This window comes from Capsella rubella, unplaced genomic scaffold (genome assembly GCF_000375325.1).
Source record: "Capsella rubella cultivar Monte Gargano unplaced genomic scaffold, Caprub1_0 scaffold_4, whole genome shotgun sequence".
Lineage (NCBI taxonomy): Eukaryota > Viridiplantae > Streptophyta > Magnoliopsida > Brassicales > Brassicaceae > Capsella > Capsella rubella.
Genome location: NW_006238920.1, coordinates 11,139,326 through 11,165,911, shown reverse-complemented (window position 1 = coordinate 11,165,911; position 26,586 = coordinate 11,139,326). Strand labels below are relative to the sequence as shown.

Genomic DNA, 26,586 nt, shown 5'->3' with positions numbered 1-26,586 from the left:
GGTTTCATCTTAAGAGATGAGCTGGTTGATAATTTTAACGATCATCTGGTTTTTATTCAACATGTTTAATTTGTAAGTCTCCAAGCTAATGCAATATAGTAAGACCCCCAAAAAAACATTGTATGGTTTCTTAGCTAGAGGTAAGGAAAGCAATGGATTGGTGTCAAACCAACAAAAAATGGACCGACCAAACAAGAGTTACATATGTGGGATTGGATGCTGACAAGGATTGGATTGTTATTGACAATTGTCAACAGAAAAGTGGATGACACGTTACACGTACTAGTCTAATGGAAAATGTAAAGGACACCAACTAATAATGAAGTTTTTTAGAGTTGTCAACACTACTAGTCTACTACTAAATTGGCAATTCCGTTAAAGAGTTGTTGTTGCTTTAGCCTTTAATCATTAAAAACTAAAAAAGGAATACTCTTCAACCACTTAACTAAAACATCCTCATGCCCACAACAACCAATTAGCTTATCTCTTTAACGCTCCTTTGGTTATTATTTTTTTTTGTTTCCACTCCGTCCCTCCCTTCGATTTTTTCATAGATTTGAATGCCACTTACAACACTAAAAAGTTAAAAGATATATTATAAAATACCAAAACTAGACCACTAAGAAAAACATATTGTATAGAGAAAATTATCACATGTGTCTAAATGCTTATATACATCATGTCTCACACCTAGCCATTGTCTAGTAGTACTGAAGAGTTTGGGTTTGTTGCTTACATGAGTCTTGTCTTCGCTCAGAGGCTTAAGACTTATGTTTGAACTTTCATGATTTAGTTGAAAAAGAAGTAAAACAATATAACATGGTGCACTCAGTCATCATCATCATCATCATCATCATCAATTCATTATCCTCATCAAAAAATTACAATAAACATCTGTATTTTGTAAGTGTTGTGAAAAGCTAATCAATGATCCTTGTGTATCTATGTAAGGTCCCTTAGATCCAAAAAAAAAAAGAGGGAGCGAGAGAAGTAGATGAGATAATGCAGCTTCTCTGTCTCCAATGTATTGTTAAGTTTGACAAAAAATCACATGAAAAATACTATTTCTTTGCCGCCAAATCTGCACCACTCACGTATCTTGCTACAAACGAGACGAGCCTGAAAGGAGCACCTATGAGTGGAGCGTCCACCAGAGGCACACCAGCACTTGCTTCGTCTTCTCTGGCTACTACAACCTGTGATTCCACGTCTACTTCCCCATTTGCATTCACAGAAACTGGCACTGTTTCTTCTATTTGGCCTTCTGACATATTTCTCTCTACCAGTGCAGTATCTATGCTCTTAGAGTTTTCAATTCTAATCAACTCGTCGTGTATGGGTATTTCTTCTAAGGATTCAGACTTCTCTACTTCAATTGCTAGGCTCTCAGGGGATGAAGGAGAAGCATGCTGTGATTGGTTGAGCTTAATACACAACTCGTTCACCTGACAACATAATAATAATAACCAGTGAGATTTTCAATCATTCAACAACAGAGTAACTTGGTAGATATATAGCCATGCACTTTACCTTTTCAACAAGTTCAGCGTTTTCAGTGATAAGCTTTTCAACTAGAGTACACGCTGCTTCAATCTGTGAGTTTAATTCTTCCTCAGAAGCACCCTATATCAATCATCATAAACCGTTCATGCATTTCTGAGTTTCTTGCAAATTGTAAAAGTATTCAAAGTCTAACCTTTGCATTACTCTCATGATTTTCAAGCTGGATTTGAAGATTGGATACAGGTTCTGTAAGACTCTGACGCTGCTCTAGAAGATTACTATTAGATTCCTCCAACTCCGTAACCTGCCAAACTTTGTTTTAATCTTCATATCAGACTAATTCTATGCAGTATTATAAGTAGCAGCTTCCTGTTTTACACGAGCAAAATCACTAAATGGTCTCTTAGGAGGCTACAGTTTCGTGTTCAGATGCATTTTCGTGAACCACCCTTGGAAATGAGAAAAACAATTATGTGACACGTACCTGTGCTCGTAGCCTTGCAATTTCATTGTTCAGGCTAGAGATCATTTCTCTGGATGACTTCTGCAGGATTTAATGTGTATGATGAGTAAATAGTGACCATCTTATTTTAACTCTTAAGAGACTCAACTTAAAATGAGTCTCAAGCTTTTATAGTGTAAGATAGAGATACCTCCACATTCACCAAGGATTCTTCATCATGTTGAAGTTGTTGAACTTTCTTTTGTAGACTCGTCTAATTAATAGAATGCAATAATTACTATGATTAGGCAAGGGAAATGCTTAACAAAAAAGCATGCAACTGTCATCTCCAATGATTGGAGACATACCTCTTTCTGGGTGAAGGTAGATCTTTCATCCAGCAATTGTCTCACCTGGGCTTCTGTACTAGACTGTCAAATATATATAAATGTCAGAACTACACAACATCTTCATGCATATAAAATGTAATGTAACATCTTTAACAATCTTATCATGGCTTTCTTTCACGTTAGCTAAGACCAATTCTTAGTAGATAATGCAAAATACCAGAAGTCCTAATTTACTACTGGAGATATAGTTTAGTAAACCCTAAACCATAACTCCTAACCCCTAATCACTAAACCCTAACCCCTAATCACTAAACCCTAACCCCTAATCCCTAATCCCTAATCCCTAACCCCTAAACCCTAAATGCAACTTTCACATGATCACACACAAAGGAGAAAGTGTAGTACTAAACGAACACTCCCGGTGTTGAAGATGTCTCACCATTTCACGAAGAAGCATGTCGTTCTTGTTTTTGTACTGCACAAGTCTTTCGTCCAACTTTTCCTGCATAAACACATGTTATGTTGACATTCAACTTGTAGATGATCCTACAAAATAAGAAAACTATGGATACGGCTTTATGCTAATTTCTTCACTAACTTCGTTTTGTTTGTGAGCTTCATTTTCAGTCCTCAAATGTAAGAGCCGTTCTTCCAACCGTTCCTGTGAAACACCATGTAACTTTAACCTTCAGCTTGCAGATAATGCAGCAAAATAATTAAGTTAGGATATGGCGTTATGCTATTTATTCACTAGCCTCATTTTGTATGTGAGCTTCGTTCTCTGTTCTCAAACACAGGAGCTTTTCTTCTAAGAGTGCCTGTAATAATACATCAAGTTATTTTGACCTTCAGCTTGCAGATAGTGCAGCAAGTTAGCTAAGTTATGGATACAACCCCATTCTTTAAGTTATTTCTTCACCAACCTCATTTTGTATGTGTGCTTCATTCTCTAGTTTCAAATGCGCTAGCCTTTCTTCCAATAGTGCCTGTAATACACCATGTTATTTTACCTTAAGTTGCAGGTAATGCAACAAAATAGCAAAGCTATGGATACAGCCTCATTTTTAAAGTTATTTCTTCGCGAACCTCCTTTTGTATGTGAGCTTCATTCTCTGCTTTCAAATGCACTAGCCTTTCTTCTAACAGTGCCTGTAATACACCATGTTATTTTTACATTCAGTTTGTAGATAATGCAGCAAAATAGCAAAGCTATGAATACAGCCTCATTTTATATGCTATTCATTCACCAACCTCATTTTGTATGTGAGCTTCATTCTCTGTTTTCAAATGCACAAGTCTTTCTTCTAGCATTTCCTGTAATACATTATGTAATTTTGACCTTCAGCCTCTAGAGTCTAGATAATGCAGCAACATAGCAAAGCTATGGATCCAGCCTCATTTTCTATGCTATTGCTTCACCAACCTCATTTTTTATGCGAGATTCATTCTCTGTTTTCAATAGCACAAACCTTTCTTCTAACAGTGCCTGTGAAACACCATATTAAAATTGATTTCTCAACTTGTCGATGAAGCACGAAACGGAAGGTAAAGAAAAGGCTTTAGTCTATTCTTCACTAACCTCTTTCTGTAGGTGAGCTTCATTCACAGTTTCTAAGCCTCTAACATTTTCTTCAAAACCAGCCTATTAAGACATGTCACTTTATTCTTTACTATTCCATGTGGAGTGGTAACCTTTAAGACAAAAATAGAGCTAGCGAAGAGTATCACCTCTTTCTGAAGGTAGGAGCCATTTTCATCACGTAACTGTTTGATAGTTTCTTCCAGCAGCGCCTACAACAGCATTACAAACTAGTTTTGGAATCCAAGTGAAAAGATAGAAAACAAGAGAGACTCTTCATGATAATAAGGAACAAAAGATTGATATCTCACTTGGGTGAACAATAACAGATACTAGTGTTAGCAAATCTTTATCAGCTAACTTATAGATAGACATGCAAAATTTGAATTTAATGCAATACTATTGTTCTTCTATCTTTCTCATCTACAATCCCAAAGAAATAACAATAATCTACTCTGCCAACTCCATAAACTAAATAACGAAATTGCATACAAGAAACAGTGGGAAAATCTGACCTCACTTGTGTGAGACTTGTCCTCAACACCAGAATCATCTGCCTGCTTGAAATAAGAAGATTAAAAAGTATCAAACCATGAGGACGCACCTCACTTGCACTATCCCATAATTTTAGTCTACCATCTCTATACAACCCAAAAGATAACAAGTACTCTTAAAACACATGGGTTACAAATAAGCAGACACCCACATAGTAAAAAGATATACACGAACTTGCATTCAATCAAACCACACAATGTGGCATAAACATATCAACAATATCAAACTGCATTTACATGTAAACTTAAGTTAATCAATCAAATTTAACCCAATGTCCTATCATCAACCCAGAGAACCAAAACTAATGTAGCGCTGTTGCAATCGATCTTTAGATATATAATGAACTTACAGTTCCGACGACATTACTGATCTGGTGAGATGGTTGCGACTCATGGGCATCTGGGCCTCCGCTAATTAGAGCAATGTCACCATCTCCGATATGATTTTCATCAGCAGAGGTCGTTACACCGGAAGCAACAGCGTCGTCTGCACGTTTATTACTCTGCTTGTTCTTCTTCTTCTTGTTTCTCTTCTTCTTCTTCTCGTCTTCCATTACCCTGATCCAGCAGCTTCCAAATGTATCAGGATTCGAAAAAAAAAATCCAAAATTTATCTCATCCTAGCATAAAGCGATGAAATTTATATATAACGAAGTCAGATCTAAATGAATTGCGCGGAGAGGAGAAGGTTAATGCGAAATAACGAAGAGAGAAAGAAACCAAATTGGAGGAAAAGAGAAATGCATAGATTCGTAAGCTCACTTTGCGTTTGCGGGTAGATGATGGGATGGCGAGTGATGATAATACGACACGAAATCGAAACCTTAGGGGAAAGGACAAAAGAGAAAGAGGTCGTCGAACGAGAAACGTATTTAGTCCTTTTTAAGTCTGACGTCTCTTACCCATGGAAGCAACAATTTTATTAGTCGTGGGACTTTTTATATAATAAACTCACCTTCCCTTTTAGTCCGTCCACCATAGAGTTCTCTAGGTATGTGCAATTGCTCTTCTTCCTTGTGCCTTTCTCTTCCCGTACTCAATGCTCGACTGGTGGTGAAACCCAATTCAGAGAATTGTAGATGGAGGCTAAAAAGGATTCAGCATTCGATCCTCAATTGCTCAAGGAGAAGTCACGACGTCTCAGTCCACAAAATTGATACTTTATTATCCTCATCAGAAAGAGGAGCTCGGTGTTGTTTTGATTCGAAAAAGTCTGCCTTTCTCGGGGAATTCAGCTTTAGAGAGAAATCGAGTGACGGTTTCGTCTCTTGTCTGCGTTCGTCGTCACTACCTAATGAAGAAGATGCAGTGCATCAAATTGTGGAAAGTGATAATGTAGAATTAAATGGAGAGAGTGATTTGATTCGACTGGTTGGTGCAAACGAATTGACTATTACTGGATCGAGAGGATTCAAACAGACGTCGACGAGATCGAATCTTGTTGCTAAGCAAGTCATTAGTATTCAGTCAGCTCTGAGCTTAGGATTTATCTCTCAGCTCTGGGTTGACACTACTTCTGTGAGTTTTTGTTACATCAGTTACCTTTTGAGGTTGCATTACATCAGTATTGAGTTTCAAGTCTGGTTCTTTTTTACCAAATTTGGGAATTGCAATGAGCTTGATCGTTCTGAATTTTGTTTCAGTGGTTGGTTTTGGTGGTTGATATTAAACCAAGCTTGCTATCTGGAGAGTCTGAGAGATTCCTGCTTAAAGACATTACCAGGGTACTAGTACTAGGTTTGGTTTATACTACATTGAAACTTGTTTCTTCTGCTGATTATGTTTACATCTCAGTTTTATATTAAGATCTCTGTAGGTGGGTGATGTTGTGCTTGTAAACGATGAGACTGTATTGGATACTGAATTCAAGATGGTTGGCCTTGAAACACTGGTATATATATATATATATATATATAGTTTGATTATCCCTCTTTAGTTGTTGTCTTGTGAATCACCCACTTGTAAGCAAGTCTAAGATTGAGTTCTCATCTTTTGTATAGGTAGGTTACAGAGTAGTGACACCAGGAGGCCGAAACATTGGAAAGGTGTTACCAATCTTTCTAGAACTTATTCAGTGATGATATATGTCTCCTTGCCAATATCTTGCCATTAACTTAAAGCGTATGATTGATTTTAGGTTCGAGGTTACTCGTTCAACATTAACTCAGGAATAGTTGAATCACTTGAGCTCGATTCCTTCGGGGTAACCATCATTCCATCAAGCCTGGTGGGTAAATTTTTCCCTTCTAAGTCCAAATAAAATGATTTGGTTAATGAGATACAAGTACAAGCATATAATCTATATCGGAATAGCAAAATGTTATGATTAACTATTTGGTATGTGATAATGCAGGTGAGTACATACAGATTAGATATCGAGGACATAATCGAGGTCTTACAAGACATAGTTGTGGTTCACGAAGCTGCAGCTTCTAAAAAACAGAGGTTGACTAAGGTATACCTCTCTTGTAATGGATTGCCTTGGGACTTTTTCTTGTAGTCATAAATGGATGATTGAAGAAAAACTCTTAAATCCAGGGACTCTGGGATGCTCAGTTTGATAGTGAATACTCTGATGTTGAAGAGCTTCAAAGTTCATCTGATAGAACACGGCGAAGGAGAAACAATAGATCCAATCGAAAGAAGAGAGATTTGGACGATGAAGATTGGGATATATTCCGCTAGAAGTCTTTCATCCATTGTTTGCCCATCACCTTGACATACATCTGTATTTTATAGAGGAAAGGAATAGACTTATTAAAACATGACTTTCACAATACTAAACAGGTCATGTTCACAAATTCACAATGCTATACAGGTCTAGTGACTTGTTTCGCTGTATCTGATAAAGAACATATATTACTATGTTTCTTGTTTTGCAGTTGAATCCAATCAGAATCAGTTTCACCTTTCAAGTGATGACACTTATTGATCAATATCCCATACACTAAAGGCTGTTAAAGTTCAGCTGTTCGAGATCATAATAAGGAGGACAAAAAAAGAGAATCTAAAACTTTTAAAAACTTCAAAATATGGCAAAATCTGCAAGAAAAGGTTGAGTTGACAGTTTGGACAAAGAGAAGCAACATAAATAAGAGCTACAAACACCTAAATTAGTAAATACCCCTACTCAATCTCTATGACACTGAACGATATCCTTAAACAACATCAGAGCCAGAACATTTTCAGAATACTGGCAAATGGACATGAAGCTTCTGATAAACAGAGCCTCTATGTCTTCACATGGGTCTCTTGTAATAGAAAGACACACAAGAGATCTCGTTAACAGAACTTCCAGTGGTTGTCGCAGTTAACACATGTAACATAAGTCGTCATTGGCTCATCAGCACTTCTTGTTTGCATCTGATAGTAGGTGCATTTGCGCTGACCACAACGCCCGCACTTGAACTGATCAGTAGATGCTTTTGCAGCAAGACTACGCTCGCAATCAAACAAGGCTTTCTCTTTGATCTGATTGTTCTCTTGTTTCCTCTTGTCGCTTGCCATTTCTTCAGCAGACAATGTAATGAGTCTCTCTGGTGAAATCTCCCCTGTGAGAACCCTCCTTCTTAAGTCTGGGTTGTTACTGTCCCTCAGGTTGAACATTATAGATCTGTACTTAACCTTCTGAGCTCCAGTTGAGCGACCCAATTTCTCAAACATCAGTGACTCCACTGAAACAGCAACACGGAGTGGATCACTTGCATCTACTGACTCTCTCTCATAATCATCCGCTTCTCCAGCAACCCTAGCCAAGGCCTCCACAAGCAACTCACGGATTTTGTCACGCACAGGATCATTGCATTTGAGCATTGAAGTTAATTTTGGAGGAGCATTAGGTGCCTTAGCTGGAGCCTTCATACTTGATTGGTTTTCCTTTGAGACCCTTTCATCCTTTACAGCCTGACCACGATAATCTACCTTGGCTCCATTAGTGACTTTGTTGACTGGTTCCTTTCTCTCAATCTTGGCGCCGGTGATGACTTTGCTGTCTGGTTCCGTTCTCCCAACCTTGATACTCTTAGCCGAATCACCTCTCTGAAGTTTCTGGACTTTAACAGGCGCGGGATTTGAAGGCTTCTCATCATCCATCTTATTCACCTTAGCCTCTTTGACAGTTTCAGCTTTACAACCGTTTGTGCTTTCGATTTTCTTAGCCTTGGCTGTCTCTTCAATGACAACTTTCTTCCATATCTCAAGCAGATCAGTAGCTACGCTTTTGATATCCTCAACAGGATGTTTTGCAAGAGACCTCAGCTTCTTTCCCACCTGGAAGAAAGAAAAGAATATAACTTTATCTAAAGCAATTCACACACTATCAACATTACAGAGGGTAAAGAATCAACAATCAGCAATAAGCGTATAACACACAATCTCTAATTAGCACACTTATCCATCCAAACCACGACCAAAAAAAATGTATCTCTAAATGCATGACTCGATTCATTCTGTAAACAAAGGCAATCATTGATGACCTTTAAGTAAAACATATCATGTATCAAATTTGGGGTTGTTCCCCTTACCCTAACATGTGGAGCTGAGTTCAATGTCCAAACTGGGCTAAATTCCAATAATTTCAACAGGACGTCTCATACAAAGCACTAAACAGTTTGCTCAAGCTTCTTCATTGGTTGATTTAAGACTATTCATGTTAAATTTCTGTGAATTTTTTCGATGAAATCAAATAACTCTAGTTAAGAATCTAAGGTAACAACACAAGTCAATGCAACGAGATTAGGCAATCAAAACTCAGAAATAGAAAAATTTTAAAAACCTCTCCAATCTCAAAACACATCAATCGAAAAAAAGAGACACGTATAAAACTTTTCCTAAATGCAAAGCAATCAATCTTTTATTTAGGGTTACGAGAACATCCGAAACACACCTGAGTCGCAACGAGCGTGTCGTATGTGACAGGAAACTTCTTGAGTTGTTTTAGGGCATCGAGACATCTCTCAACCTCCGGACCAGAGGATGCAACACCGTCGAGAGCTGCCGCATCGGCCGCCTTCTTCGCTCCCTCAAACAATTCAATCAAATCACTTTCCATTGTCCCTAGCTCCAACAACAAGGCCCCAACGCCGACAGATCCAAAGCCGACAGAACACAAAAAAAAAAAAAAAAACAATCCAACAGAATCTCTAAACAATGGAGAAGGTTTAAAGAGATGTTCGGCGGAACCTCGTCTGAGTCGCGACGAAGAAGATTAGAGATTACGGACTGAAACTGTGTTCCTTATTTATTTATACAACCGAGACGAAGCGATCAACGGTTTCAGTTAAAACTCGAAGATTCAACGGTCTCGATCACGTGGCTAGGTCTATGGATACTACTAGAATCACGCTTCTGCTCTTTCCGTCTTATCCCGATATTACCTAATCATACATGGGCTTAATAACTGGGCCCTTATTGGGCCAGAGTTATACTAGTTTTTCTCTTTTTCTCTGCTAATGCGAAGTTGCGAGCAGTGAACATCACACTAACCGGAGCTGTAATAAAAGAAATAGCCTCAGGTGATTCATTACTTGTCTTTGTTTATCACATCTTCCAAACGGGACTAAACCCTGTTATTGTTTGTTGATATATCGACTCACCAATCTAAATACTCGGGAAATTAGAAAATGATTGATCCCAAAAAAATTGTACACAACTTAAAAGGAGACACGAAGGAGTTTGGATATAGGATGCTTATGTTGACAACAGAAACAACATTCTCTTACCATTTTCTTCTATCCTTCACTTCTTACAAACCCATCGCCTGATTCATCTTTTCCTCCATCTTCCAAGTTTGGTCCTTTTTCTCTCTTTTCCACCAACTTATACAAGTAAAACACTAACATACCACCACTGCAACAGAAACCCAACATATTTTAGCCTTCTTTCTGGTAAAAATCCTAATTAACCATTATATGCAAAGTTAGTTTTAAGTATGACTAAATCTTTATTAACATATCTCATTGGGGTTTAGCTTAAGAACTTCTTTCAATCATCTTCCTCTAGTGTTTTGTTTATGAAATCACAATGTATAATGATTGAAACTGAGTTTTTACCTTGTAAGGGTGTTGAAAAAACCTAAGAACGTGGATTTCTGTAGATAGAGAGAAAGGAGAGTGAATTAGTGTTTCGTTAAAAGCCACTGTTCAATCAATACATATCAATCATTTGAAATACAATTTTGGGAAGTGAGAGTTACCTGAGACAGTAGCAACCGCAGCTCTCTCAAAAATATGATTGCCACTATAGCTGTTGAACATAAGAACACGGCAACAAATGAGTGTCAACAAACTTACTTTACATCTACTCTCAAACCGAAATGTCGGACAACCTCATATATCACATTGGCGAAAATATAATTTGCTGACTACAATCAAACTGTATGATTGAACCGGTATCTCTTGAATCAAGGCTCGATTCTATACAAATCAACAATGCAACTCTAACTAATTCTTTCATGGTTAGCTACTAGGCATGTCAGAGGGGTTTTCAAATTCAAACTTCAAAAAAGCACAAATACAGGTAGTTAAAACAAAAGAGGTAGTAATTGGTCTAGCTTTGTGAATAATATGTCAGGGATTTAATACAGATGAAAAACTTCACTAACCCATCTGTCCTTTTAAGAACTTGTTAGATGATTCTCCTTTCCTATGAGACTTTAGACTAGCCAGGCTCAGTGCGAAAATTGCTCCGCCAAGAATGACCCCAAACCTAATGGCAGGAATGCTTCCACATACCATAAAGTTAATGAAACCACCAACAAGCAGGGTCAAACCTGTAAAGTAGAAAATAATGATCATCCTGTTCCTAGATTACGCACCATGGAAGATTATAAACGATGAACAAAATAAATAACATGTTTACCATAGGGTATTCCAACATGGAAATCATTTGCTTGGTCCACATCTTTCAGATCCTCAGTAGAGGCGAATGCTTCAACGATCTCTTTGACATCTGAAGGTGAATCTTCAGCTGCTTTCATAATAATTTCTCTACCCTCTTCGCTAACAACTTTAGCTTTTGTACCCAACTCCTCTTTCGCCTTTTCCGCTTGAATCCTAAGTTGTTCTGAAGTTTCTTTCAATACCCTCATCGCCTTTTGGGAGTTAACAGAGTATGCCTCCGATGACACGCTCTGCATCTTCGAAACCTGCTCTTTAAAAGACTCGAGAGTTTGCTTCCATGCTTCCTGAGATTTACCATCTTCAATATCACTCTTCTCCTTCTCCACCTCAAGACCTGATTCTTCCTATTTGAACAATGGCGATAAAGGGTAACAATCAAAACATGTTCTTTAGCTAAGCAAATATCATTTGATAGCAAATACTAGTCAAAACATATACACATGCATCAAAAGAAAATGCCAAATTCAAACCCCAAATTGCACCTCACATGAAATTAGCAGATTATATTTGCTTAATCAAGAATATTTCACCAAAGTCCAATTCTTTTCGAGCCTCGGAGCAATTTACAAGATAAAGCATCTAAATTCCGAGATACCCAAAACAGAAAGTAGAAGTTTTGAGCACTACCACACTACTCACCGAATCTTCGTGGGATGCAGCGAGAGCAACGACGGATCGATTGAGCAAGACTTCTGGACAACAAGGGGAGCTAAAGCCGAAACGTATCCTTGTAGATGAAACAGCAGCTCGAGGAGCACTGAAATGGCGTCGGCTATGGAGGAGAGAACGTGGTGGAGCACACAGAGCAACCGGCGGACGAGAATGAGCTCTGTAGAGCAAGGTCGAATTAGGGTTTCTGATGGACATCAACTCCATAGGGATGCTCATCGCCTGATCAAAACGTCGCCTAGGTGAGAGAAGTCGTCGGGGAAGTAAAGATATGGATTTTTAAGCTTAGGGATTCAAAAGCTATGTATGTGTGTGTTGTTGTGAATACTTCAAGTACGAAGCAAAGTATCTCCCCATTTCCGAAGGATCGACTAAACCCAACAAAGGAAGAAAACGACGTCGGAACGTTTGGAGATACCTAAGTTAAAGCGAGTGGAAAATATCTTCTGTCACACTATTGTATTTGTACATGAAAGCGTTTGGATCAAACAAAATCAAGAAAACAGCTGGTTTTGCAAGAGTAGACCCTCTGAGTGATCTAGAGTCTTTCGAATTCAACCAATCTTTCATAATCCCTGACCGAGGTTAAACCAATCTTATCTGTCCGGTTAACTTTAGTGTGCATTATGGTTTCTATTCTAAAACCTTGAGTCAACGCTTCAACTAAGACCTTGAGTCAACACTTTATCACTCTAATAATTGCAGATCGGAAGAGTTTTGGAAACATTGAACTATAGACATAGTTACGGAATTTATGGTCTCACTTGACCCCAAAATAATAATCAAATGCAAAAGAGAGACTACTATACCATCTGAGTATATCTATCTACCTACTACCATGCATCCATATTCCATATCATTAATTTTTTTATTATGGTTGGGAGATGCAGATGTGAAGCATTTAAGGCAGAATCTAACTCAAGTCCATATAATGACGAAATGTGTACATGCCATCAAACTCTTCTACAAAATAATTTATTTCGACACGTAATATACGTATAGCTTAACTTCCTTAATTAGTGCTCATAAATTTAGTGAGTGAGCACTAATTAAGGAAGCAATCCATCTAATCAAAGTTAATACTCCAAACTTGGAGATTAATTATATCCATTTTGTGGAACACACGAACTTGGAGAATGTCCCGTTTACTTTACAAGTCCTGATATAAATTGGTCCATCACGTCCCCAATTATTGACGTAAATGATAATAATATACTTGGCTCACAAGTCCTAAAATTAGTGTCGATTCTTGTTTTTAGATTTCCATTATCAAATAAAGATACAAAACTGTTGACATACTTGATGCTTCCCAACTGTAATGCATTTTAATCATCTAAAGAAAAAAAAAAGGTGGATTATACTAATTAAACTATTAAAGCAAGCTTAAGTAAGAACACAGAGCAGGTTAAACTCCAAGACTGAAATTTTCATATAACGTTGGTTGAGATTTGAAAACATAGTAGTGACGATCACATAATAGGAACGTCCACGATAGGAAAAAGAGAACAGGTAGATTAATATATATAAAAAAAACTCTAAAAACAGCCATTCGAACATCTTATTTTAATATATGTTATCTCATCCATCTTATAACATTCGAAACGTCCGCTAGTAGCTTCATCAGTGACCCGTCGCCCATCACCTCACGCTGCAACCATACACAAATCAACACAACCCCGTTAATATAAACCATTTCAATTATTTTCAACTCAAAAAACAAAATCGTTTTTCTTTGGAACCCCTCTAGTTAGTTTACGCTGTATATATATATATATCTGTGAGAGGGTGAGAGAGATTAACATACGTCTTGCAGTTGGTGCTGGTGCTGATCTTGTAAGGAATGTTGACTCCACATGCCTTAGGGATTCCAGCTGCACGGCCAGCGTTGAGACCAGAGCCTAGGCCTCTAGCGGCATTTTGAATGCAAGTGCATGCTTGCTGACGGTCTGGGGTCGTACGGGCTATGCTGTTAAGGTTTCTTACGCCGTTGCAGCATCCTACGGGAATGATACCACCTTGGATCAGGTAGCCAATGCACGGTGCCAAGTTGCTGTTAACAGCGCCACAACTCAGAGCTGCGTTAGCTGCCATTGGACCGGCCACAATCATGCAGGCCAAGACCAAGCATGCCAACTTCATCACTCCGGCCATATTTGATCTCTTAGTTAAAGAGGGTTTTTGTTTGGTTTCAAAAAAAGGAGATGTGTCTAAGTGATAGATGATGAAGAGAGTGATGAGGGGAGTGAGTGTTTATATAGAGAAGGGAAATTAAAGTGTTGTTTATGTAAATGTAAATGCGATAGACTATAGTGGGACGGAGTGGTTGGTTGTTGTACTCATCTAATGTAGAGATTCATATATATAATTATGTAGGACCTCTCTAATCTATTTTTTTATTTTTATTTTTAACATGTTAACTCGATATTTTATCTTCGGAAGAGTAATATATATTTCTACCAAAAATAAAATTTACTGATCTTACTCATGCTTCTTATTTGCATATTTCATTGTTTTGTTTTGGTATGCACTGTTATAATATAGTGTTCAGACTTTCACTTTATAAAAAGTTGATGTAAAGAAATTTACTAACAAATAGTAATAAATTTTAACTTTTAAATAATCAAAATCATGAATCATTGGCTTAAGAAAGTTGAAAAATGACCATAACAAAAAACTAAGGAGAACATTTAGGATTTTTAAATTAAAAAGTGTGATTGGTAAAAATCAAACTTTTTAAACTTTTATAATATGTAATAGTCTTAAAAAGTGTCAACCAATCACCTCTTAAAACTATATATAGATAGATGTGTTGGGTAGAAAAATTACTTTAATTTACATTGAAATGTTATTGTCATTGTAATAGCGTCTATACTCTCTATTCTATCTTAACATCTGTTTATCTTTATAAGTTAACTTTATTTTTCCAAAAATATATTATATATAATTAAATGTTTTTTTCATACATCAAATAGACAACGGTTGTTAAGAGAATACCAAGATCATCATTATTGATGAACTCTTAAGAAATTTTAAGCTAAAAAATATGAAAAAGAAAAAATTATATAAAAAATGTCTTAACGTTTCTTAACTTAAAATTTTCTTAAAAGCTCATCAATAATAATAGTCATCGTGAAAAACTTCGGAGCATGTTCGGTTACACGTACGTTTCCTATTATAAACTATCCATCACTTCCCATTAATATCCGACTTTATGGATCACTAGCTAGTCCGAAGATTAGTGTGTAATATTTTTTAATTGAAAACAATATGAAGTGTTGTCATACTAATGAACACTTCACAGTGTAATGCAAGATAATAAAGCTATCCATATCGATTGAACTAACTAAGTACGTATAGCTTAAGTGAGAATGTAGAGCAACGTAAACTTCAAGTCTGAAATTCATATAAAGTTGTTTGCGAACATAGTACACAGACCGAGTACATAATAGGGGAACATCACGATAGAAGAAAAAGACAGGAAATTAAAAACTCTAGAAACAGCCATTCGAACATCTTATTTAGTATTAATTATCTCATCCCATTATATAATATTCGAAACGTCCGCTTGTAGCTTTATCTGACCGTCGCTCATCACCTCACGCTGCAGCCAAATACAAATTCACACAACATACCGTTAATATCCAACCCAAAACCAAGTTAAATATACTAACACATATTGTTTTTTTTCTGTAAAACCACTCTAATGTTACGTAGTATAGTACTGTGTAAAATATAAAAGAGAGGCTGCATGAGAGAGAGAAAAACATACGTCTTGCAGTTGGTGCTGGTGCTGATCTTGTAAGGAATGTTGACTCCACATGCCTTAGGGATTCCAGCTGCACGGCCAGCATTGAGACCAGCCCCTAGGCTTCTAGCGGTATTTTGAAGGCAAGTGCAAGCTTGCTGACGGTCTGGGGTGGTACGGGCCATGTTGTTAAGGTTTCTAACGCCGGTGCAGCATCCTGCGGGAATGACACCACCTTGCATCACGTATCCAATGCACGGTGCCAAGTTGCTGGTAACGGCGCCGCAACTCAGAGCAGCGTCAGCAGTGATTGGACCAGCCACGATCATGCAGGCCAAGAACAAGCATGCCAACTTCATCACTCCGGCCATATTGATCACTGACTTAGAGATCTTCTTCTTTTCTTTCTTTTTTTAGTTGGTTGGTTTGGAAAAGGAGATATGTGTGTAGTGATGGATGCTGTAGAATGTTGGGGAGAGCGAGTGTTTATATAGAGAAGGAAAGTGTTATGTTTATGTAATGTGTGAATGCGATTGATTAATAGAGAGTAGCTAGAGCCTAGCGGTAAACGAGTGAGTAGTTGGTTGTTGCTCTCATTTAATGTAGAGCTCCTAATTCCTAACTTTGTAGGACCACTCATCTAATTTGTTTGACATGTTAATTTCAACTTCTATCATATGAAAATTGATAACTCTACCAAATATACTAATTCAACTTTATCATATGAAAAGTGATATAATTCTACCAAAATACATTTCAGTTACTAATATATATACTCCTCTGTTTTGCATTCTCATTGTTTTTTTCTTATATATATATATATAACTATGTTCAAAACTATAGGTGTGCAAGCATGCATGTGGATAAGAAGATAGTTTTTTTGACATAGGAAGCCACTAAACTTTGTGTATTCAACACAAAGACTGTTTTACAAAACGAAAAAGGCTGAAACCAACATGAGTTTATTTGGACTAGTTGATCGAACAAACAATTGAAGACTTTTTAACCTAGGATGTCTCTGTGGGTTTAAGATGAAAACAACGTTTTCCTAATGTATAACTAAAATGATTTTAGTAAATGAATGTCTATTTTATATTTGTTTTTTTTGGCATAAAAGTTATTTTCTCCGTAAGGGATATACACGAAAAGATGTCGGTTAGTACAGTCCTCCCACACCATAGATTGTTATGTAGAAGGTTCGTCTTTATGTGAAAATTTGACTGATACACATATCTAATAAAGACTGAATGCATTGTGCATCACACATGGGTAGGATGGGGTCACGGTCGGTTCCCTGAACTCTCTCTATAATTATTTGGCTTTGCTTTTCAAAACCATCACTCACTCCTTCGTCCCATTAGCTTCTATAGTACTATTTCTAGTCTTATTTTTGGTAAAACTAGGTGTGCTAGCTGTGTGTTTTACTTTTATTACTGGTACGTTTCGTTTCACTAGACATAAAATCTTAAACTTTTTTTTCAGGAGGACTAGAGAAATTGATTACTTATTTTCAATGTAGTGTGTGTGTGTTTGATAGTAATCAAAATACCCGGTCCGAACGACGAGAGCGGGATTAACACAAAATGCTAGAGTCTCCGATTATTGTATTCCTTGTTATTTAGATAATACTACAACTTATTCAATGATAATATTATTATTATATAAATTTCCTCTATTTGGCTTTCGAACACGTCAAAACAAGCTTTTTAAAAGTTTCACACGTATGTAAACATTATTTGCAACCAAAAAAAAAAAAAAATTGCTGTTAAGAAGAAGGGTAAAATCCTATTTACTGTTTAAAAATAATATTGTCGGTGCCTAAATTAAGCGCTACAATGATTTATGCCTTTTTTCCTATATTTTCGGTAAAAAAATTGATAAGTAGGGCACCGAGATTGCCACATGCAACATATTATCTGTACGCACAACACGTGTGACCATAAAAGATACATTCGTATTAAGCATTAAATGTATACGATATAACGTCATGGTAAGGGCTAGTAAGGACCATTTATACGTGTTAGAAAACTGCAATCAAACATTGTGAAAAGCCTTTTTAAGTCGGAAATTACGACATATATAGACAAAATACTTAATCTGGAGGAAATCTATAAAATTTAGCAAACAACATAATTTACTTTTTTCTAGAAACTTTTTTTTTTCCCCAGTGTTTGATGTTATATATATATACTCGAGAATTTACCTCTTCAACATGTAGATTCCATAAAGTAATATGTGACTGAGACGTGTCTAGGAGTGCATTTTGCGACATTGGAGAATGGAGACTTTCAGGCCGTTTGGCGCACTTCGGGCACATACATGAACGTAACTATATATTTTGACTCAATGGCGTCTGAAAATGCTTCACATCAAATCATTTATAGCGGTGGTCGGTGATATTGGATATTACTGATGTTGAGGAGAGCAAGTTAGTTTTGACTATGGTAACCATAAACCATCTCAAAGATGACACCAACGAGTGGTACAGTGAATGCAAGAACTTATTATAAGAAATGTGAACGTAGATGAACACTTATATAGTTTGTGTAAAATATAGTGTAATTATATAACAAAGTGCATGTACATACATTGACAAATGACAACTACTACGGATCATTCTAGATTTAGGTAGATTGAAATTGTGTCAAACAGTAGAGTAAGTGGTATTGGCTTTGGGCCGAATAAGGCTTGTTGTATATATATACTCTGAATCTCTGATACAGAGTAAGTAAGAGATTGACATACGTCTTGCAGTTGGTGCTTGTGCTGATTTTTGTGATGTTTTGACCAAATAATCCGCATGGGCCAAATCAATTAAGTGGGCCAAACATCAATTACAAGAATAAAGAAGATATGAGCTTCTGGACCTTCGTCCAAACCGACTAAAGGAGAAGAGAGCCTCTATATAAAAGTCAGGGTTTTGTATCAGGCTTTTTTTGTTTTTTAAGAGATACCGATTTATATATAAGAAATAGTCAGAGTTTACAGTTTTGCGGAAGAGACCAGATTGGGAGGTGATATAAAAAAGTACAAGAAATAGAGTGCTATGGTTTCACATCAAGGCAATTGGAAAACAGAGAACCAGAGGGAGAGATAAGTTTCCTGAGGATGAGCTGACTGATTAGTGGAGTTTGCTCGGTCCATACCTCCTAGCTTCCTTCTAAGGCTTTTTGGTGTGAAGTTTGCTCGGTCCATCCCTCTTAGTCCATACCTTCTAGTTTCCTGAGGAGTAGCTGACTGATTAGTGGAGTTGTCTCAGGCTTTTTGGTGTGGTCGTGAGTGTTATCTTCTTGAGCCGTTGGGATATTACAAGAAACGGCTCATTAGGTGAATTCGTTAAATCTTGGTGTCTTTTAATTTGTTAGTTAGAGTTGTCAATTGGCAACGAGATATAAGTTCTCAGATCTTAACATGTCTATTTAGCTAAGCAAGATCGAATGATTGTAGAACCATTACATTAATAGATACATGTGTCACTCTAGTCATCTAACATCATGTAGAGCTGTTTCTAGTTATATAGGACCCCTCGTCTATTCTTTTGACATGTTAGTTCGATTTTACCTGAAGAGTGATATATAATTCTACGTACCAATTCTATATTTGTTGTAGTAAGAAACATGCCATTTATGGGGTTTTATTGTAGTAAGAAACATACCATTTATTGCCAATAGTTTTCTTTCCACAGGTGTACGTTTTATACTTTTATATATAATAAATGTTGTTTTATAAGTGTAGTATATGGTGACCCAAAAAAAAATATAGATCATCTCGATTGAACTAATTATAAGTACGTAAAAGCTTTAGTGAAAATATAGAGTAACGTAAACTTCAAGTCTGAAATTCATATATTGTTGTTTGCGAACATAGTACACAGACCGACTACATATAATAGAGGAACACCACAATAGTTAAAAACTCTTAAGACAGCCATTTGAAACGTCCGCTTGTAGTTTTATCTGACCGTCGCTCATCACTTCACGCTGCAACCACAGAAGAACACAACACCGTTGATATAAACTTTTCAAATCTTAAACCCAAAAACAAGTTATAACATATTATTATTCTTTTTCCTTTTAAAACCCATTTAGTTTACAGTATATATGATATATGAAAGGGGTGAGAGTTAACATACGTCTTGCATTTGGTGCTAAAGCTGATCTTGTATGATATATTGACTCCACATGCCTTAGGAAGTCCAGCTGCACGGTCAGCGCCAGGGTTGAGAACAGAGCCTACAAGTCTAGCGTTTTTTTTAATGCAACCGCAAATTTGCTGACGGTCTGCGGTCGTATGAGCCATGCTGTAAAGGTTTCTAGCGCCGGTGCAGCAAGCTGGGGGAATGGCACCACCTTGTATCACGTATACAATGCACGGTGCCAAGGTGTTGTGAACGGCCTCACAACTGATCTTAGCCGCGTTAGCTGTGATTGGACCGGCCACAATCATGCAGGCCAAGACCAAGCATACCAACTTTATCACTCCGGCCATATTGATCACTGACTTAGGTCTTTTTTACTATTTCTTATTTGTTGGCTTGCAAAAGGAGATGTGTGTAGTGATGGATGATGAAGAGTGTTGGGGGGAGTGAGTGTTTATATAGAGAAGGAAAGTTTATGTTTATAGAGTAGATCAGGCCGGTATCGGAGTAGTTGGTTGTTCTTATAGTAACAAGTTGTTACCCTTAGTTAATGTAGAAGGTCCTATATCCTAACTATGTAGGACCTTTGAAAATCATCCAACACAAATACTGTTTTACAAAATGTTTTTTTTTTGGTATCTAATTAAGTTTACCCTTTTTCGAACGAATAATCTCTGAGTTGAAAAATAAACAGACAAGAAAAATCAACAAGCGAAAAAAGCCTGAAACCAACATTAGTTTATTTGGACTATAGTTGAACAAACAATTGAAGACTTTTAAATGTTTTCAAATACAATATTTTCTTTTAGGATGTCTCTAGGACTAAATTGAAAACAATTGTCTCTATGTATATGATTATATGGTTTTAGTAAATGAATGAATATATTTATAAATGAAATATTTATACACCATGAAGAAGACAGTTCATCTTTGTGAAATAATCGACTGTTAAACATAATAAATATCGAATGCATTATGCACAAAGACGGACCCGTCAAATACAATGGTGCGGGGTCAGTCGACCCCATTAATAATTTTTAAAATATAAAACGAAATTATTAGTTTTTAATGCAATTTACTATAGTGAACCCACCAAATAGTTTATTTAGTCCAAAATCTATTAATAGAACTTGTTTTTCATTTTAGTTCAATATTTCGAAGGCTCACTTGAAAAAATCATATCCTGTTTTTAATTAAGATGAAAGAAAAAAAAAACTGAATATTCTTTTTTTGTAATAAAGCAAAAATTAAATTAAATTTAAAACATGAGTCTATTTGAAAAAAAAAAATTTCATATTTATATAATAAAAGGATGTTAAAAAAAAAATTGATCCCGGTAAAAATAGGGATTTAGATCCGCCAATGAGTATGCATCACACATGGGTGGAATGGGGTCACGGTCGATTGCCTGGACTCTGTAATTAATTATTGGCTTTGCCTTTTAAAACCATAACTCTCCGTCGTCCCGGAACTGACTATAGTACTGTTTATAGTCTTATTTTGGTAAAACGAGGTGTGCTGTGTTTTGCTGGTACGTTCTATACTAGATTTCCATGAGGCAAGTTTCAATTTAATCAGGAGGACTTATATAAAATTGATCCCTTATATAAAATTTAGTATACGTGTATATTATTACTAGTATATTGAGAATTATTAATTTATTAGGGACCAATTCTAGATTTTTGTACAGTGAAAATGTGTGCAACAAAAGTGTAAGCAACGGTTTAGGTCTGCAATATATATGATTGGGTGGGATGGGTTTGGTTTGGACTGAAACAGGCTTGTTTCTTGTTGTATACACATTACAATATTCAAAGCCATTTGGTTTAAAGCATCAAATATTGTGGCCACTTTTCTTCACTACATACATCTGAATTCTGAGTCCCGACTTACACATACAAAGATACATATGGCCGGAAAAAAAAAAGGAAAATATTAAAGATTAATTAGCTTACATGTTAATCAAAGCTAAGCTCAACCAATTAAATGGTTGTATCTTTGGTATTTTAGTTTGCCAAAAAATAATTCCTATATCATTAACAATCCGTTAAAATTGTCGATTGATAATTTTAACATTTCTAGATTAGTTAATTCGTGTTTTGTAGTAAACCAGTCTCCAGATCATTGCTACAACCATCATCCTCGTCTTCTACTTCAGCATGGACGGTATCTTCTTCCGAGTGACTTTTATCGGCTGCAGCGGAGGTAAGTTCCTCTGCCCGCTTCACTTGATGGCTCCAGTCCGTTCGGATCAACGTATAAAGCATCATAACCAAACACGTCATCTGTGCAGACAACAGCCCAAACCATAGCCCACGAAACCCAACCTTAAACCCAAAAGTGGTTGTGACTGCCACAGGCAACCCCACAATGTAGAATGCGCATAGGTTAACGCGTGCCCCATCTTTAGGCCTCGCCGTCCCTGTCAAGACTCCACACGCAGCCGTCTGCGGCGAGTTTCCAATCTCACAAAGCCCCAATATCGGAAGCGCCGATGAAATCAGCCCGAGAATCTCCGGTTCGTCCGTGAACATCTTTCCCCAAACCGACCTAAGCGCCGATACAAAAACAGCAGCTGCCAACCCGTACGCAACTGCGAGTATCAAACCAATCACGGTCGTACATTGAGCCCGTGTGGGTTGGCCACCTCCTAACGCATGTCCTACACGGGTTGCAATGGCACTGCTTATCGCAAACGGGACTACATATAATATCCCCGTGGTCTGTATCAGTATTCCCATGGCGGCCACACTCGCTTTAGGGTTCCCAAGAAGCCCACATAGAAAAAGCATGATCTCATACCACCAATACTCCAAGCACACCGAGATAGCGCTTGGTGCGGCTAGAGAAAGCAGCGGCCACCAGCCGCGGAAAAGGGACCGCAAAGCGAGCCCTTCCCACGGTTTGATTATAGAATCCGAGAAGCACGTGTAAACTAGCAGTCCCACGTTGATATTCATAGTGTTAAAAGCCATAGCGACCGCAACGCCCTTAACGCCTAAACGCATACGTATGACGAAAACGTAGTTGAAGAGAGGGTGAAGAAGAATGGATACAATGGCAGATATTGTTAACGGTGAAGTCAGGCCTTGCGTTCTGAGGAACGTTCGTAAGGGGTGGAGCATTGCCTGAGCTAGGAGCTCCGGGACAAAAAAGAATATGTAGATTTTGGCGACCTTGGTTATATCAGGGTCTTGACCCAACATCAAGAAGATGGGTTCAATGTTGAGCCACGCAACGGCGATTGGAATGGAGACCACAATAAGAAGACAAAACATTTTCTGAAAGGTGTGGCTAAGTACGGTCCATCGTTTGGCTCCGAAGGCTTGGCCACAGATTGGGTCCATACCAACGGAAAGGCCTTTGAGTACGGAGACCCCAGTGATGTTTCCGAAGCCCATGGCAAGTGCACCGCCGGCGAGTTCTACTTTTCCGAGGTGGCTCAGGAACCACATTGATATTATTGATCTTGAAAAAATGAGAAGTGATGTCATCACGATCGGGCATGCAATTTTTGTGAGTGACGCCATCTCCTCTCCCACCTGCATGGGAAAACATATAAAAGAAATATACGATTTTTGTTAGGTTTTTTTCAATATTATAGAACAACTATTTACTATTTTAGTGTTATATATATAACTAGGCTTCTAGTTTTAGCAAAACGCACTCAAGAAAATAGTAGTAATATAGAAAGAAGCGCATTGAGCAAAGAAAGAAGAATTTTTTCTTGATACGAAATAGTCTTTAATTAATATCATATACAAGAAAATGAAATACATATGTTTAGTATTTGAGCGTGGTTTGTACGTACACATTAAAAGTTAACTAACTATTATTTTTTTATCTAATCATAACTAAGTAAACAAGTGTGCTTCTAATTAACAACTTGTATAAAATGGTAGATAAATAAGCTTTTTACATGAGTCTTTTAATATCTATAAAGAGCTTTCAACACTAATATTTTTTGTAAATGTAAAATAAAATCTATATAAATAATTTCATAGTGAAACAGAAGGACATACGATACAAAAAAGAATATTATAAAACAAAGAGCAAACTGTAAGCACGAGGAAGATGGTCGCATCACATGGCCACTGGGACTGGGATGAGAAAGTTGAAAAAGAAGAGAAAAAGTTTAAAATTCTATATACAACTTTTAGAACTGAATAATCAAATTCACAAGTGACAGAAAAAGCTAATGGCTAACTGTACCAACATTCTAGGATCTTTTTAAAAATAAAAATCATCATGGGTTCTAAAAAGCTCACCTTTTCAATTTTGATATTTTCTTTTTTTGAAACACAAAATCAGCTTAGATATTATTATGTCTTTCATTTCATTTCATTCATGAGCTTCATTAGCAATAATATCGATACTTTAAAAACATAAAACCGTATAAAAACTAAAATATACATACACACTTGTAAAGTATCATGAACTACTATTGAGATTCATGAACAAAAATTGGATAAGGATTACGAGAAAATAAATAGAAAAGTATCCAGATTAATGTATTAAAATTGGTATTAATAATTAAGAACTTTGTTGTACTAAGTAAAAGGAACTGATATTAAAAAAAAAAGAAAAGAAGAATGGAATGTGAGGAAACATGTATAGAACACTTTCCTAAGTAAGTACAACCCAACTGTCAAGAAATAAAAGGTAAGTACAACACAAAAAGCAACTCGCCCTCTCAGTCCATGAAAGTGATGCTTGAAACACACATATGAACATGTCTGCAAACTCAAACATCATATCTACTTATATAGTTACAATATAGTGGATGTCGTCTATCAAATTATTTGTCAACACTGCGTCAGGTATAGATGAAGCTTTTCCTCAAGCTATATTCATTAAAATGCTATAAAACAGTCAAAAGTAACATTTTAATCCACTACAAGATCAGTTTCCAAGAATTCCATATTAGTATTTACCACCCCCAAAAAAGTATAAAAATAGCTGTAAAGTAATACAAGAATCCATCAAAAAAGCAAAACTAGCAGAGTGACTTGTACCCAAAAACTACTCTGAAGAAAATGTAAGAAAAACAAAAAGAAGAAGAAATTAAGGAACCTCGTTAAAAGGGATGCGACGGAGACCAGCGGAGAATTTGGGATGGTTGCCACTAGTTTCTCCTTTGAGGGATGAGGTTGAAACATCGCATTCTCCGTTTATAATCTCACTAGATTCACTTCTGTTCATGTTGGACCTGCACATGCTCATATATTTTATAAGAGATATAGTGTTATCACACTCCGTTGTCACTTACAACATATATAGATAGCTCACTATACGAAGTGTTTTGTTTGTATGTGTGTGCGTGAGAGAGAGAGGAAGAAGAAGAAGGTTTTAAGCTCCTTCCCCCTCGTCTATTTATGTACGCTTCTCTCATTTTTTTTCTTTTCTCTGCTTAATAGTTTATTGGGAACCTGTTGCTTAGTTTGATTTTTTATTTTTAACTTCCACAAAGTCATCTTAGACTGACCAGTAAACTAAAGTATTTCCTTTTAATTTACTTTATTTTCTACTTATAGAAAGGCTGGTTGACACTTGACACTTTTGGTAAAAAAAAAAACAAATATAATATGAGTTCACATATATTGGTGGTTCTTCAGAGCATAAAATATTTGCCAACTCTTGCTTCACTATATTGTATTCTTCCCTTTGAGATTAGTGTCTCCACATATTATCAATATATAACCTTTCTTCTTTAGTTTAATTACAAATGTTGTTATAATTTACTATTTCTTCATTTGATTAGTTATGACTAATTTACTAACAATATATTATATACGTGTCAAAAAGAATGATTAATTATATTTAATTCCTTAGTTACGCATAAACAATACACAGTACAAATTACAGCAAAATAAAATACATGAAAGCATAGAATATAATACAATAAAACATCAACCTACTGTATATAACCAAAAAAAAATAAGAATGTATTAAAACGCTATTAAAAAAAGAAAGTAATATATTTTTTTTTGAACAAAAAGTAAGAAAGTAAAGTTAAGCAACATAGTATATACTATACTTTTTTCTAATAGAAATAAACACCATGACCAGGTCTTACTCATCAAAGTCATCATATACTTCAATATTAGTAGAAAGTAATTGGTCTGTTTTCTTTTGTTTAAAAAAGAGCTTTGCAAAACTAGTTATAGAAATGAGAGCTATGTTACCTCCGATATAACATGTTTTTTTGTTAGGATGTAAGATGTTTGATTTGGATAATGAAGAGAAAGACAACAAAGGTCAAGTGAGATCATCCCATTATATATATATCTATATATATGATATTTGAGAAGTTAGATATTTTATACTATTTATATAAAAAGATCAAGTCCCTATATCTAATTGGAATGCCTTTCATGATGAAAGTGGAGAAACAAAACAGCTTTGGGGACTCGATGTATATCAGTTTAAGAGAAACCTTGAGAGGATTAAATTGTTATTTATATCTACAATATTGTACCTATGTTTAACTCCGCATGACTAAGAAAGTATAAAAATTCCCATCATAGTCAGTAGTCACACACAAATATAGGTCTAAACATTGTAATCAAATTCATACACATGGACCATCTAAATGACGAAGAAGATCTTGTTCTGGTTCGACGTACGCCTAGCTATATGTGCTATAGAACTTGATGCAGCAGTTAATGAACTTTGTAGACGTTAATTTGTTGTCCTCTATGAGTACG

General features: G+C 36.4%; 8 protein-coding genes across 12 annotated transcripts; 1 reads left to right on the top strand and 7 right to left on the bottom strand.

The window, feature by feature from the left end:
- Positions 1-832: 832 nt before the first annotated feature.
- On the bottom strand, positions 833-5,399 carry LOC17888505 (coiled-coil domain-containing protein 89). Of its 5 annotated transcripts, XM_023784309.1 has the most exons (19): positions 5,384-5,399; positions 5,191-5,251; positions 4,779-4,986; positions 4,390-4,434; positions 4,024-4,086; positions 3,875-3,937; positions 3,719-3,781; positions 3,547-3,609; positions 3,382-3,444; positions 3,219-3,281; positions 3,051-3,113; positions 2,894-2,956; positions 2,735-2,797; positions 2,314-2,376; positions 2,157-2,219; positions 1,988-2,047; positions 1,697-1,807; positions 1,531-1,623; positions 833-1,445 (listed from the first exon to the last, which is right to left on the bottom strand). In XM_023784309.1, the coding sequence occupies exons 3-19, from the start codon at positions 4,980-4,982 to the stop codon at positions 1,062-1,064; spliced, it is 1,590 nt and encodes a 529-aa protein (XP_023640077.1). In that variant the 5' UTR covers positions 4,983-4,986; positions 5,191-5,251; positions 5,384-5,399; the 3' UTR covers positions 833-1,061. The 5 variants fall into 5 exon arrangements, with proteins under 5 accessions (XP_023640077.1, XP_023640078.1, XP_023640079.1 ...); XM_023784310.1 differs by lacking the exon at positions 5,384-5,399 and having other exon boundaries at positions 835-1,445; positions 4,390-4,431; positions 5,191-5,289; XM_023784311.1 differs by lacking the exons at positions 3,051-3,113; positions 5,384-5,399 and having other exon boundaries at positions 835-1,445; positions 5,191-5,289.
- LOC17887792 lies at positions 5,328-7,315 on the top strand. The gene is made up of 7 exons (XM_023784315.1): positions 5,328-5,946; positions 6,072-6,152; positions 6,245-6,319; positions 6,429-6,473; positions 6,566-6,655; positions 6,782-6,883; positions 6,967-7,315. Exons 1-7 carry the CDS (start codon positions 5,422-5,424, stop codon positions 7,111-7,113), a joined length of 1,065 nt encoding a protein of 354 aa, XP_023640083.1. The 5' UTR covers positions 5,328-5,421; the 3' UTR covers positions 7,114-7,315.
- A 114-nt stretch (positions 7,316-7,429) lies between these two features.
- Positions 7,430-9,711, bottom strand: LOC111831001 (transcription elongation factor TFIIS). The gene is made up of 2 exons (XM_023784314.1): positions 9,314-9,711; positions 7,430-8,697 (listed from the first exon to the last, which is right to left on the bottom strand). Exons 1-2 carry the CDS (start codon positions 9,476-9,478, stop codon positions 7,711-7,713), a joined length of 1,152 nt encoding a protein of 383 aa, XP_023640082.1. The 5' UTR covers positions 9,479-9,711; the 3' UTR covers positions 7,430-7,710.
- Positions 9,712-9,923: 212 nt separating this feature from the next.
- Positions 9,924-12,339, bottom strand: LOC17890429 (protein FATTY ACID EXPORT 3, chloroplastic). Its single transcript, XM_006294488.2, has 6 exons — positions 11,967-12,339; positions 11,287-11,671; positions 11,030-11,197; positions 10,622-10,671; positions 10,479-10,516; positions 9,924-10,275 (listed from the first exon to the last, which is right to left on the bottom strand). Exons 1-6 carry the CDS (start codon positions 12,213-12,215, stop codon positions 10,158-10,160), a joined length of 1,008 nt encoding a protein of 335 aa, XP_006294550.1. The 5' UTR covers positions 12,216-12,339; the 3' UTR covers positions 9,924-10,157.
- A 1,059-nt stretch (positions 12,340-13,398) lies between these two features.
- On the bottom strand, positions 13,399-14,231 carry LOC17890428 (non-specific lipid-transfer protein 1). The gene is made up of 2 exons (XM_006295191.2): positions 13,801-14,231; positions 13,399-13,644 (listed from the first exon to the last, which is right to left on the bottom strand). Exons 1-2 carry the CDS (start codon positions 14,145-14,147, stop codon positions 13,635-13,637), a joined length of 357 nt encoding a protein of 118 aa, XP_006295253.1. The 5' UTR covers positions 14,148-14,231; the 3' UTR covers positions 13,399-13,634.
- A 1,138-nt stretch (positions 14,232-15,369) lies between these two features.
- Positions 15,370-16,215, bottom strand: LOC17890435 (non-specific lipid-transfer protein 1). The gene is made up of 2 exons (XM_006295190.2): positions 15,766-16,215; positions 15,370-15,597 (listed from the first exon to the last, which is right to left on the bottom strand). The coding sequence occupies exons 1-2, from the start codon at positions 16,110-16,112 to the stop codon at positions 15,588-15,590; spliced, it is 357 nt and encodes a 118-aa protein (XP_006295252.1). The 5' UTR covers positions 16,113-16,215; the 3' UTR covers positions 15,370-15,587.
- Positions 16,216-19,555: 3,340 nt separating this feature from the next.
- LOC17887976 (non-specific lipid-transfer protein 1) lies at positions 19,556-20,348 on the bottom strand. The gene is made up of 2 exons (XM_006295197.2): positions 19,874-20,348; positions 19,556-19,721 (listed from the first exon to the last, which is right to left on the bottom strand). The coding sequence occupies exons 1-2, from the start codon at positions 20,227-20,229 to the stop codon at positions 19,712-19,714; spliced, it is 366 nt and encodes a 121-aa protein (XP_006295259.2). The 5' UTR covers positions 20,230-20,348; the 3' UTR covers positions 19,556-19,711.
- A 1,618-nt stretch (positions 20,349-21,966) lies between these two features.
- Positions 21,967-23,427, bottom strand: LOC17888510 (protein DETOXIFICATION 53). The gene has a single exon (XM_006295390.1). The coding sequence runs from the start codon at positions 23,425-23,427 to the stop codon at positions 21,967-21,969; it is 1,461 nt and encodes a 486-aa protein (XP_006295452.1).
- Between the last annotated feature and the right edge of the window lie 3,159 nt (positions 23,428-26,586).

Excerpts from the sequence above, each read along its gene's own strand:
- LOC17890435 (XM_006295190.2), bottom strand. The coding sequence starts at position 16,112 with ATGGCCGGAGTGATGAAGTTGGCATGCTTGTTCTTGGCCTGCATGATC.
- LOC17887976 (XM_006295197.2), bottom strand. The coding sequence starts at position 20,229 with ATGGCCGGAGTGATAAAGTTGGTATGCTTGGTCTTGGCCTGCATGATT.
- LOC111831001 (XM_023784314.1), bottom strand. The coding sequence starts at position 9,478 with ATGGAAAGTGATTTGATTGAATTGTTTGAGGGAGCGAAGAAGGCGGCC. Across the intron at positions 8,698-9,313 it reads ACACGCTCGTTGCGACTCAG|GTGGGAAAGAAGCTGAGGTC; the intron begins GTGTGTTTCGGA and ends TCTTTCTTCCAG.
- LOC17888510 (XM_006295390.1), bottom strand. The coding sequence starts at position 23,427 with ATGCAGGTGGGAGAGGAGATGGCGTCACTCACAAAAATTGCATGCCCG.
- LOC17890429 (XM_006294488.2), bottom strand. The coding sequence starts at position 12,215 with ATGAGCATCCCTATGGAGTTGATGTCCATCAGAAACCCTAATTCGACC. Across the intron at positions 11,198-11,286 it reads CCATGTTGGAATACCCTATG|GTTTGACCCTGCTTGTTGGT; the intron begins GTAAACATGTTA and ends TCTACTTTACAG. Across the intron at positions 10,672-11,029 it reads GTTCTTAAAAGGACAGATGG|CTATAGTGGCAATCATATTT; the intron begins GTTAGTGAAGTT and ends TATGTTCAACAG.
- LOC17887792 (XM_023784315.1), top strand. The coding sequence starts at position 5,422 with ATGTGCAATTGCTCTTCTTCCTTGTGCCTTTCTCTTCCCGTACTCAAT. Across the intron at positions 6,153-6,244 it reads TGCTTAAAGACATTACCAGG|GTGGGTGATGTTGTGCTTGT; the intron begins GTACTAGTACTA and ends AGATCTCTGTAG. Across the intron at positions 6,474-6,565 it reads GAGGCCGAAACATTGGAAAG|GTTCGAGGTTACTCGTTCAA; the intron begins GTGTTACCAATC and ends GATTGATTTTAG.
- LOC17888505 (XM_023784309.1), bottom strand. The coding sequence starts at position 4,982 with ATGGAAGACGAGAAGAAGAAGAAGAGAAACAAGAAGAAGAAGAACAAG. Across the intron at positions 4,087-4,389 it reads ACAAGTCTCACACAAGTGAG|GCGCTGCTGGAAGAAACTAT; the intron begins GTCAGATTTTCC and ends ATGCTGTTGTAG. Across the intron at positions 3,445-3,546 it reads AAGCTCACATACAAAATGAG|GCACTGTTAGAAGAAAGGCT; the intron begins GTTGGTGAATGA and ends GGTGTATTACAG.
- LOC17890428 (XM_006295191.2), bottom strand. The coding sequence starts at position 14,147 with ATGGCCGGAGTGATGAAGTTGGCATGCTTGGTCTTGGCCTGCATGATT.